The following is a 12,668-nucleotide window of genomic DNA, read 5'->3' as shown; positions in this document are numbered from 1 at the left end:
TGAGGGAGGGGCTAGGGAAATGTGGTCTGTGTTATGGTCTATTGTCTGGAGTTAAAGACTCACTTTAGTAAAGTGCTGCAGATTTTAGATGTGCATCTGGCCTTCTAACCAGACATCTAAGCTGTTGGAATGAGATGGGAGCAGACATAAGGTGTGTGCCCTGTAAAGGGAACCCTGACAAAGGAAGCTGATTCTTTTCCCTTTCCAAGCAACTAAGAGTGCCTGCTATATTTAGTCATGCAGCTAAGGGTGTCTGTGAAGAACAGAGGAACAAAAGGGAGTATGGGCAGCCAATCATGGTCACCTCATTTTACTTTTTTGAACTTGAACTGTGTAGTTCCAATGAAACCCAACCTAACCAACAAAGGTCACAGACTTTTAGAAAGATGTTTGAGAAGAAATGTAGCTGTTTTAAAAAAAAAAAATTTTATGAGATGCCTTTAAAAAAATTAATCCCCCCAGGTGGTGGTGCCACACACCTTTAATCTTAGCACTCCGGAGGCAGAGGCAAGTGGATCTCTGTGAGTTCGAGGCCAGCCTGGTCTACAGGGTGACTGCTAGGATATCCAGGGCTACCCAGAAAAACCCAGTCTTGAAAAACCAAACTAAGTAGGTAAAATAAAATAAAAATTAGTCCCACCTAGAATCAGAAGCTTCATAACTGTATGCTAACGGATAGTTTTTAGTACTGGTCAGTCCAGCTGGCCCACAATACCTCTTTAATAGCTGCCTCACCAACAGTGCCGGGGCCAATTTCTGTGTTCAGGTACAGTAAGGCATACAGGTAACCTGCCCGTCCATACAGCAGCTCATCAGGAAGCTCAGATTCTTGACAGACAATGGTTCTATGCATCTGTAGAAGTCTAAGCAACAGGACAAAGGATTATCCCAGGAATCGTCTGAAAATCTCTCAATTATGACTTAGAAAAATAACCCCAAGTTCATGAAACAATTACCTCTCTACTAATTTCCTGTTTCAAATAACAAATTAAGAAAAAATATCTAAGAACAAAATTTTGTGTATGAGGTCATGAACTCAATATCGAGCTCTGAAAAAAATTCTTTCAGCCCCAAATTTCCACCTTTCTATTATTCTGAGCCATGCAGTGAAAACAGAGTTCACACTTTAAAAGTTAGTGTTAGAACAAAGTAATGTAAAATCTAAGTAAAGATAAGCTGAGCTGTGGTTACTGCTTAGTCAAGGCTAAATCGCATGTCCACACAAGGCAGATACTCCACCAGGTGAAGGAGAGGACCTTCCTTGCTTTCTGCTTGTTCAAGGAGAGCATCAACTAACCACTGCAAAACCTTCACAGCCCATCATCATTCCCTCATCATCATAACTGAGAGCTAAAGAGTGATCTCATGATTACTATTCCAAGCTATTCTCGTGGATGTGAACTCACTTTAGAAATATTTAGAAGTGATTATTAAAGTCCCACTGGAATTAAGACACACCCGTGCACATATACAAAAGGAACACATGATCCCACAAAGAAGACTAACATACTTCACTTTTCAGAGAGACCTGCTTGCAATTGCAGATTAGAAAATAGCTTAATAGTGGGACATCTTTGCACAGTAATTCTTCAACAAAACATTCTAAAACTTACTTTGTGATGCATTCTTGGGACTCGCAGTCACTTTTGAGTTTATGGTATATCACAGCACCCACAGCAAGGGGCCCAGCATCTCCACAAAGGAAAGTGACTCTGCGACCACTCAAATTTCGGAGTGTTCTCTTCACATAATCCAGGGATCGGAGCAGGTAGGTCTGGTCACCAGTGACCCGGTACAGCTGCAGGTACAAAAGTGCTATACCTGCAGTAATTCCCAACCAGAGAAAAGCATTACTATCCTCCTTTTTCCCTTCAGGGAGTTATTTGTAATTATACAAAGCATCTTCTTCTACAAAGACCCTGAATTTCGAAATGGACAACAGAAACAATAACAATGAAAAAATATAATTTATTTCAGAAAATTGAAACTGCTGAAAACCAAAAGACACAAAAATTAGGGTGGAAAAATCCATAAAACGGATTGAAATTTATCATTGTGTTAACTGTCCTGACACAGTGAGTTATATGGACTCTTAGAGAGGGAAAGGAACAGACACACTAGTGCTGCAGTTGCTCCTGGTTCCCGATCACACCCAGTCTATCCTCTCTGTACCTCAAGCTAATGAAAGCCCTGTTCTTATGCTTCTCCTCAAATCATTTCCTCCTATGTGATCCCACAGTAAGTGATGACTTTTCTGGATTTATGCCTCCTTTCTAAATTTCTACAATTCTTCATTGTTTTTTAACCCCCTCATCAAGCAACAGAGCATCTAACCAGTGAGTCAGATCCTCACTTAGGGAACGCCATATGATGCGACAAAACTGGGACAGAGGGAGCAGCCTGTCACCAACCTCTTTTTAAATACAGAAATAGAGATGCGGAGTTAGGTGTGGTGGCTCAGGAATGCAACCTCAGCAGCTGGCAGATGGACACAGCAGCACCAGGAGTTCAAAGATACTCTCAGCTACATGATAGTTACTCTGAGGCCAGAATGGGCTACACTGAGACTCTCCTTCAAAGTCTTCCCTCACCAAGGACAAGAACCAGGAGTTCTATTGCTTCACAGAAACTCTTCCTTTGAAAGCATACTCTAACTCCTGAGTTATGAGACTGTGGGAGAACGGTTCTTAGGTTTTACCAGCACATGCTCTGGATCACATGAACCCCCTTAATATGGACAATTAATATGTGTTAATAAGAAAAGAAGTCAGCATGAGAGTTAGTAAAAAGGAATCCGTGTAATTGAAGCACACTGCACAAGATAGTACTGAAATAAGCGTTATGACAGCATTTAATGTAAACGACCATTTAATGTAAAATTGAGGTTCTTCAACATTCTAGACTTCATCTAGTATACCTAATAATCTGATTTTTACTCTTCATTTTAATTTCTCTAAACATCTGGCTGCTTATTTCTCTAAGTAGTTAACTCAGGGCATTTCACATCTTCAAGTTAATCTTCAACATACTTTAAAATTACAATGAATGTATGCCACTTTAAAAACCTAGGGGATCTGTAAGATCTCCTTTTTCTTCACCCAGGCTTCACAGAAGAGCTAACTCTATAACAAGATGGAGACAAGGGCAGTGTGGGTGTCCATGTCCCATATGTCTAAGAAAGAACCAGTTAAAGCTGAAGAGACATAGTTCTAACCTTTGTCTCATTGCTTTCTATAAATGTAAGATGGCCACAGATATGGGTGTGGAGAAAACATTTGACCACCAACCTTGCTCAAGCAGTAAAATACTCCATTTTGTTTTTACCAGTTTCTGTGAGTTAACTCCTATGGAAAGCAGGGAATCTGAGGTGGTTGGCTTACAATACCACTTCTACACACAGGTCAACCTCCCCTGTTTAGTAATGCCTTTTAAAGAGGTCTATATGCTGCTCTCCACACACTTTCTTGCCTTTTCTTCTCTGCCTCTCCTAACATTATTTCACCAGCATTTCACTCATAAAAGGTCCTTCTCAGAGTATACCATTCCTTCCAGGAATAAATTCTTTCTTGGGAGGGGAGTGTTAGGTGCAGAAGTAAATATCCCAACTAATATACAACATAACCCAGTTTCCAAGCATTGTAGAGCTGCACAGAAAGAGGGTGATTTTAGAGAAAGAACGGAGGGCGGAAGGGAGGGCGGGGAAGAAAGGAAAAGAAAACCTCTAGCAAGAAATGACTCCAACTCCAAGACCAAAACAAAACTGACAACATGTTACCTTAAAAACCTACTAATCAGACAGTAATGGTTCCCAGTGAGACTGAACTGGAAGATGTTCTAACAAAGAATTCAAAACAATGATCATTGCTATGCTTGAACAATTCACAAAGGATAGGAACACACTCACCAGGAGAACAAAAACAAAGCCAATAAAATGGGGAAGTCACTCCAAGATATGAAAACTGAGTTCAATAAGGAAACAGAATTGTTGGAGAAAATCAAATTGAAAGAGTAGGAAATTAAAAATACAATAATTAAAAAGCTCAGTGGAAAGCTCCACTAAAAGGATAGATCATGTGGAAAACACAGTACTGGTGCTGGAAGACTAGGTAGAGAAACTGGATCACTCAGTAAAGGTCAATCATTTTTTTAATATGTGAATGGATATAGGAGAACTTTGGGACACCATGAATATTCAGAATTATGAGCATAGGAGGAGAATACACAGCAAAGCCATAGAAATTAATTTTAATAAAATCAGAGAAGAAAATGCCCCAAAACTATACAAAAATGTCCATCCTGGCGCATAGAACACCAAATAGACAGGACCAAAAAACAAAACAAAAAAACTTCCTCATGATTCATAAGTTTAAACACTAAAAGCAATGAAATGGCATTGACAGCTGGAGGAGGGCAATGTCAATGCTCTTATGTAGGTGACCCATAGAGTAATACCTGATTATTGGTCAGAAAAGTTTAAAGCCAGAAGGGCCTGCAACGATGTATTCTTTTTAAAAATTTTTTACATATACCTTTATATTATTACACATAAATAAAATAAACTATACACAGCAAGAAGAACCATAAAACAATCAGGAATTATATTAATGTTACATTCATAATGTTTTGGCTATTTGTATTTGGCAACCTTGAAGAAAACATCTTTCCTATCTTGGTGAGTCTAAAACTCTGAAAGTAAATCAATATCTATCATATCTCATTTCTATCAACTTAAAATATCTATCTAAACCTAAAAACATCTTAACCTCTAAACAACTAAGCTTAATTGTAAAACTAAACTATCTGGTCTTCAACCCCATCAGAGACTTGAGAAGGAATAAAATTAATTACCTGACTCTCTCTTTTCCTTTATCTTTTCCTTCTTAGGTTTGGAGATAGTAGTTGAAAAGAAAGAAGGGGGAATATAGAAACATATAGGGTTGATAGGACAAAAAGTAGACTATTGAATCTACTCTTCAACTTAAGGCCTTAATTGTGCTCACACGGTTATTTTTAATTCTTGGTATGGAATTTTGTATATTGATAAAAATAAGTTTAATTTTGATACTTTGGTATAAAATTCAAATTTAAGATTATTCTTCACACACGGTATATATATTTCTACCCTAATAGGATGTATTGTACCCATACAACTCAAGTAGAATATAAAGCTTCCCTCCAATACTTTGAAAGTGCTATTGCAGGCTGTTTAGGATAGTAAATTATACAAGTTAATTGTTAGTTGATCAAATCATGGTCATGTCAATTACTAGTCTATTTTTATCACAATAATATATACAACTTAGGTGTAAGAAATGGGTATTCTTAATGCTGAAACACCAGAACTATAACACAGACTACTCAAAACTATCTATAAAATTTGAAGGAGGAGCAGTGCTGCAACACCAAGCAGAGAGGCTGACGGGAGGGTATCATGGCCGGGATCATTGCCACTGAGATGGTGAACATGAGATCAGCCTCGGCAGCAGTAAGCTGATGGTGGAGAAGACTGGGCCATGCTCTTCTAGCACACAGAGGGAGAAAGGTGGACCCGGGAGCAGGCTGAAACTAAGGTGGCCTCCTTTAACCTAGGATCCTGCCACTTGAAGGAGAGCTGGAGCATGCCCAGCTGTGCCTGGCCACTGCTCTGCAGAAGCTGGAGAGTGCAGGAAAAGCTGCAGATGTGAGAGCTTTGTGTAGGTGATTGAAAACCGGGCTTTAAAAGATGAAGGGGAACCTCCAGGAAATCCAGCTAGAGGAAGCTATGCACACTGAAGACGACGCGGGCAGCAAGTGTGAGGAGGCAACATAAGCTAGAGATCACTGAAGGAGACTTGGGCACACAGAGGAAGGAGCTGGGCTGGCAGAGGCCTGTTTCTAGAGCAGGATGAGCAGCTCAGACCGATGGAGCAGAACCCCAGGTATCCAGTGCTGCTGAAGAAACCCTCTCTCAAAGAGGAGACAGTGTGAAGAAGAAATAAGGATTCCTAGTGATAAACTCAAGAAGGCAGAGACCTGTGCTGATGTCTTAGAAGACCACAGTGCACCTCTGTATGCCAAGAATGTTGGACCAGGAAACCCACAGCTCCACAGTCCCTGCCACTCCTCCCTCTGACCCTGACTTCACCTGAGGCTGATTTTTCAAGTGAAGGCTGCTTACTCCACCCTCTCCCCTCCTCAGGTCTTTTCCATCAAACTTCCTAGCGCTCCAGCTGGAAGGTGCTGAGCACCTTAGCTAACAAGTTTGAGAGAGTAGATTACTCTTTCGTTGTAACATTACAAGCGTTTCCAGAAGCTGGAAGCAGCAGTCCAGTTCTTTCTCACGGTTGAAGGTGACTTTGCAGCAGAATGGATTCTACTCTTGGCACAGAGGCGGACACAGGAATGAGCCGCTTTACTTAGAGCCAGCAGTGACCAGGCAAAAGCTCCAGTCTGGAAATCCTCAGTGCTCTGTACCAAATCCTACCCAAACACCCCAGCCCTGAGACCAGACTGATCTCACCTCTACCCAGTCCTGATGGCTCACAAAATGGATGGTGCAACACCTTAGTGTTGAGGTGGCTTCTTAGTGTTCACCTGCCCCGCCCCTAACCCCAGGAAAAAAGAGAGGTTATGCTTTTCATAGTTCCTCTCACCGCCCTTTCCTGAAACTGCCATCTTTAAAGTTCCATCTTACTGTCCTTTGTGTCAGTCAGTGCTAAAGAAATCTTGAATAGATTATTACAAAATTTTTAAATTTTATGACTTTGAAATTTTGCTTTTGGGAGGCTGAGCTACTTTAATCACACCAATGATTGTGGGAATTCTTTGCAATCTGTGCGCTGGTGTGTGCTGCTCTTTCAAGGCCCCCATCCATTTGGCCCCTTTGGGTAGTTTGAGGTCCTATAGGTGGACACCCGGCAGTTTCCAGGCTCATTCATACTCTCCTTTGCTGTGGTCTCTTTGGGGCCAGTTAAGGGAAAGAGAACCCTGCAGTGAAAGTGTTTTGATACTAAATGTTGACAAGTGTTTTGAAATAAAAACTGGTCCCTCAAAAATTTAGGAGAAATAAAAACTTTCCATGATTAAAAAAAAAAAAAAATACAGTAAAGGAATTTATCACTCTTGACCCAGCTCTTGACCCATCATGGAAGGATTGGTTTGGTCTGATGAGATAAGTATACTCAAGAGCCTCAGGGGATAAACAGTACCAGAACAGTAAATCTAAGGAGGAGTAAAAAAAAGAAAAAAAAAAGTATAAAATCAACAAAATGGCAGGAATTAATACTCATTCTTCCAGTATAACTTCTATAGTCTCATTCCACTCCACTCCCAAAAGAAAAGAGATTAGTTTACTAGATTAGGATGTTCCATTTTTCTGGCCTCCATTAAAAATATCTCACTTTTGATGACAGACACTACCTGGTTGGCAAAAGGATGGAGAAAGAAGTGCAGGCCTGCCCTGCTTCCACTCTGTTTTAAAGAGACTGGACCTCTGTTCTTAAAAGCAAGTGTACGTAAGAAACAAGAAAATATAACACCAAAACCAAAACCAACAAAACAAATCATAAAGTAGGTCTTTTCTTACCACACATTTGCATTGCTACATATTAGGTTAAGTAAATAATGTTATAAAAATGTATATATTAAAGATCAAACCTTCAGACAGTATTTCTTTAGGAGAAAACTATAAAACACCTCATAATAAAACTGTCTAATGCTTCAAGGATATAAATGTCACCATTTTAAAATAGGAGAAAATGTCAAAATCTCAGCTTATATAGTAGGAATGGAATACACAGGTTACTACTCCACCTGTCCAACCAGTATAGGCAGAGCAGTCATGAGGATCAGCTGTCTTCAGTCCTTCTTCCATTTGCTGCAGAAGATCTTTGATTTTGGTCTGGATGCGCTTTGTGAAGTTAGGGACAATCTAAAAGCCAAAGGAAGAAATACTTAAATTGCACAAGAAGAGAACAGCATGGAAGCAATGGAAAGCACACTGACCACACAGAGAGTGACTTTATTTGTCACAGCTCAGGTGGCTATGGCCTATGCTGGTTTTTTAGAGCTAATGTTTTAATGAAACAATGCCTCACATGGATTACAATTCATAGGTAGTATCACAAAGAATAATTTGCAGAAACCAAGAACAAGGAACAAAAGAAAAATGAAGAAACAAAAGATTATTTGATTATACAAACATTTTTGATCCTTATAAGGAACATAAAAAAACTTGGATGGTAGTTAATTTAGATTGTCAACCTGACTTGATTTAGAGTCATCTAGAAGAGATGCCAATGAGTATGTCTGTGAGGACAATCCTAAATAGTTTTAAATGAAAAGAAACCTAACCTAAGTGTAGTTGGCATCAACCCATGAACTAGGTTCCATGACTAAGTTAAAAAGGGATAAGAGGCACCAACTGAGTGCCGGCATTCCTCTCTGTGACTGAGGACTCCATGTGACAAGCCATCTCAAACTCTCATTCTCCCGGTGACATGCCCTCAGTATGTACAGGTAAATCTTACAGAGAAATTTTTTCATTTAATAATCCTTTTTCCCAAATGACTCTAGCTTGTGTCAAGTATATAGTCTGGAGTAAAGACAGACACCAGAAATGTAAAACGTGTAGCATGGAGTCCGGTGGAAGGAGCAGCACAGAAGGGAACTGTAGGCTACAGTGACATGAAAGGGAATTGGGGAGTGGGCAGTGAATTTGAGAAGGCCAATACAGAAGAAGAGGATTTAAAGAGAAACAACACAAAGGATGTTTGAAAAAGCCACAGGAATGAACTTAATTTTATTTACCTATGGCTTCTGAGTTTGTTAGGCCACAGCATCTGAGCATCTGTAATTGGTGAAGGAAGGAGGGGTTTCCCAAGTTGATTGTACTTGGCCAGGTGTTTGCATGGATCCAAGCTCAAGGAGTGTGGCCTGGGATCCAGTGCACTCTGCCTTTTCTTTTTTTAAAATATAGTTTATTAATTTGTTCATATTACATCTCAATTGTTATCCCATCCCTTCTATCCTTCCATTCTTCCCTCCCTCCCTCCCAATTTTCCCCTTACTCCCCTCCCCTATGACTGTAACTGAGGAGACCTCCTCCCCCTGTATATGCTCATAGGCTATCAAGTCTCTTCTTGGTAGCCTGCTATCCTTCCTCTGAATGCCACCAGGCCTCCCCATCCAGGGGACGTGGTCAAATATGGGGCACCAGAGTTCGTGTGAAAGTCAGACCTCACTCTCCACACAATTGTGGAGAATGTCCTGTCCATTGGCTAGATCTGGGTAGGGGTTTGAAGTTTACTGCACGTATTGTCCTTGGCTGGTGCCATAGTTTGAGCGGAACCCCTGGGCCCAGATCTGCCCATCATAATGTTCTACTTGTAAGTTTCTAGGACCTTCTGGATCCTTCTATTTCCCCATTCTCCCATGCTTCTCTCACCCAGAGTCCCAAAAGGATGTCCTCCTCTCTGTCCCACTTTCCTGGTAAGTGAAGACTTCATGGGACATATCCCTTGGGCTAGTATCCATATATAAGTGAGTATATATGATTTGACTCTGCTTCTGGGTTAACTCACTCATTATGATAATTTCTAGTTCAATCCATTTGTCCACAAATTTTGGGAATTCCTTGATTTTAATAGCTGAGTAGTATTCCATAGTGTAAATGTACCACAGTTTCTTTATCCATTATTCTACTGAGGGACACTTAGGCTGTTTCCATGTTCTGGCTATTATGAATAAGGCTGCTATGAACATGGTTGAACAAATATTCTTCTTGTGTGCTGGAGCATTTTGTGGGTATATTCCAAGGAATGAGAGGAAGGCAAGCAACACAGGAACAGAAGCTTTGTTTTCTTGGTGACCTCTAACCCTTCTGGCTCTTACATTCTTTCTGCTTCCTCTTCTGCAGAGTTCCCTAAGCTCTGAGGGAAGGAAATGGATGGCAACATTCATTTAAGACCAAGTATTCTAAGGTCTCTCACTCTCTACACATTGTCTGGCTGTGAGTCTTTGTATTTATTCCCATCTACTGAAGAAGGAAGCTTCTCTGATAATGGTTTTGATGGCATTGATTTATGAGTGTAGGATCATGTTGTTAAGGATCTTTTTTTCTTTAGCACTAAATTTTTTATTAACACTTTAATTTTTATTTTACATCCATTTAAATTATCAATATTTTCTTGGTTAGCTTTGATAGAACAGTTATATACAGACATTAATTTCTTTTTTTTTTGAAGTTTAAGTGTATTTATTTATGTACTCTTTTTTAAAATTTATATTTATTAATTTATTCATATTACATCTAAATTGTTATCTCATCCCTTCTATCCTCCCATTCCTCCCTCCCTCCCTCCCACTTTCCCCCTACTCCCCTCCCCTATGACTGTGACTGAGAGGGACCTCCTCCCCATGTATATGCTCATAGGATATCAAGTCTCTTCTTGGCAGCCTGCTATCCTTCCTCTGAATGCCACCAGGCCTTTCCATCAAAGGGACATGGTCAAATATGGGGCACCAGAGTTCATCTTGTTGCTAGATTCCTTTAGCAAAATTATAGTATTAAGTTTTCCCTTACATCCTCTGTGGGTACATGGATTATACCCTGTTTATCAAAGACTTAACAGCTAATATCAACACACAACTGAACACATACCATCTTTGTCTTTCATGATATGAATTATTTTGATCAGGTGTTTTTGTCTACCTGCACCCATTTACATGCAAATTTCATAATTCCATTTTTTAACACCTGAGTAATACTGCATTGTGTAAGTATACCACATTTTCTTTATCCACCTTTCTGTTTCCAATTTCTACCTATTATGAATATAACAGCAATGAACATGGTTGAGCAAATGTCTCTGTAGTAGAATACAGAGTCCTTTGGGTATAGGCCCAGGAGTGGCACAGCTGGATCTTGAGGTAGATGCATTCTCAACTTCTTGAAAGAACTGCCACACTAATTCTGTGCTGGTTGCACAGGTTTGCATTCCTAACAATGATGGATGAGTGTTCCCCTTACTCTACTTCCTTGCCATCATGAGCTGTCATTTTTTTTTTTAATTGATCTTGTCCATTCTGACTGGTATAAGTTGAAATCTCAATGTACTTTTGATTTGTATTTCCCTGATGACTAAGGATGTTGAACATTTCATTGTTTCTCAGCCATATGTTTCTTCTTTTGAGACTACTGTTTGGATCTCTACCTCATTCTTAATTGGATCACTCTTTTCTCTTTGTGCATATTATTGAAAACGAATTTTTTTTTCATTCAGTATATTCTGATTAGCTTCTCTTCCCCTAACTCCTCTCAGTTTTGTCCCATTTCCCCTCCTACTTGGAACCAGTGGTTTTCTATCTCTTGTTAGAAAATAAACAGGCATCTAAGGAGCAGTAATAGAATCAAATAAAACAAGAACAAACAAATCAGAGTAGGACAAAATGACCAAACAAGAAAAAAAGCAAACAAACATAAGAATTGCATAGAGATGCAGTGTGTGTGTGTGTGTGTGTGTGTGTGTGTGTGTGTGTAAAATATTAACTAAATCTACCAGCCAATAGCTAGTTGGGCCTGCCAACCACTAGGACGAAGACATGAGATTACCTTTACCTTATGGAGCGTTAACATGCCTGCATCTTCATGGTGAACCCTGGGTCAGAGCCACACAGCAAACTGCTATAGTGTGACGATCTGGATTCCTTACCCTCAGACACTGTGTGAGGTAAGTGTTTAAAGATTGCTAAATTCAGGGCAGTGTCAGACAGCTACTACCCAGAGCCTTGTCCTTATGTGGTCTCTCAGTCCTCACCGAACAGGCTGTTCCGCACAGCTGAGATTCCTATATTCTCTAGAGTTCTCTTAACTTCTTATGAGACATTTGTCAGTACACCATCTCATTTTAGTTAATAACAATTCCTTATATTAATTTCCCTCCATCAAATTCTGTGCAGTTTTCTGTGCCTGAATGAATCCTCAAAAACTACCATATAAAACAGATGCTGCTAGTTAAAAAACAAAAACAAATACAAAAACAAACTAAACAAAAAATATATATATACACTTCACTCTGAACTCAACACTGGACACAACCAATTAACAATAAAGGGCTGTGAAAATCAGTATTAAGAGTATTTGTTATAGTTTTTCTTTTAATGGTCTCATTTCCATTTCAAGGATGACACTATCCATTTCACCTTTAGCTCATAACCACAACACTGGAATGATGCTGTCTTTATTGCTGTTCTGTTGCTGTGCAGAGAGAGCATGGCTAAGGCCACTTAGAAAAGCTTTTAACTGAGGGTTTGTTTACAGTTTCAGAGGGTCAGTCCATTTGCTATTAAGGCAGAGAGCATGGCAGGCAGGCATGGTACTACAGCAGTAGCCCAGAGCTTATACCTTAATCCGTAGGCAGGAGTCAGAGAGAGTAAAACTGGGCCTGGTCTGGATTTTTGAAACCTCAAAGCACACCCCAGTGATATACTCCTTCAACAAGGCCATACCTTCCAATCCATCTTAAACATTCAACCATTCTATATAAGCAAACATTCAAATATATGAGCCTATAGGGGCGATTATCATTCAAACCACCACAGATACTAACCAATTTACCACTTAACTGTTTAGAGATATCACACGCCTCATTATTGATTTGTGGATTTTTCTCTTAAAAACAAGTTATTTG

At 39.7% G+C, this 12,668-nt stretch overlaps 1 protein-coding gene and 1 pseudogene across 1 annotated transcript in view; one reads left to right on the top strand and one right to left on the bottom strand.

Moving 5' to 3' along the window:
• Lancl2 (LanC like glutathione S-transferase 2) overlaps nt 1–12,668 on the bottom strand; it is a 36,045-nt gene that overhangs the window by 17,545 nt on the left and 5,832 nt on the right. The window contains exons 2-4 of the mRNA XM_051152296.1: nt 7,792–7,909; nt 1,614–1,821; nt 716–863 (exon numbers count right to left, since the gene is read on the bottom strand). Of these exons, the coding sequence (XP_051008253.1) occupies nt 716–863; nt 1,614–1,821; nt 7,792–7,909 (474 nt within the window). The remainder of the gene's footprint in view (nt 1–715; nt 864–1,613; nt 1,822–7,791; nt 7,910–12,668) is intronic.
• Nucleotides 5,432–6,112, top strand: LOC127194800 (tropomyosin alpha-3 chain-like; annotated as a pseudogene).

Source organism: Acomys russatus, chromosome 10 (genome assembly GCF_903995435.1).
Source record: "Acomys russatus chromosome 10, mAcoRus1.1, whole genome shotgun sequence".
Lineage (NCBI taxonomy): Eukaryota > Metazoa > Chordata > Mammalia > Rodentia > Muridae > Acomys > Acomys russatus.
Note: the sequence above shows the minus strand (reverse complement) of the source record. Positions and strands in the feature narration are given on the sequence as shown.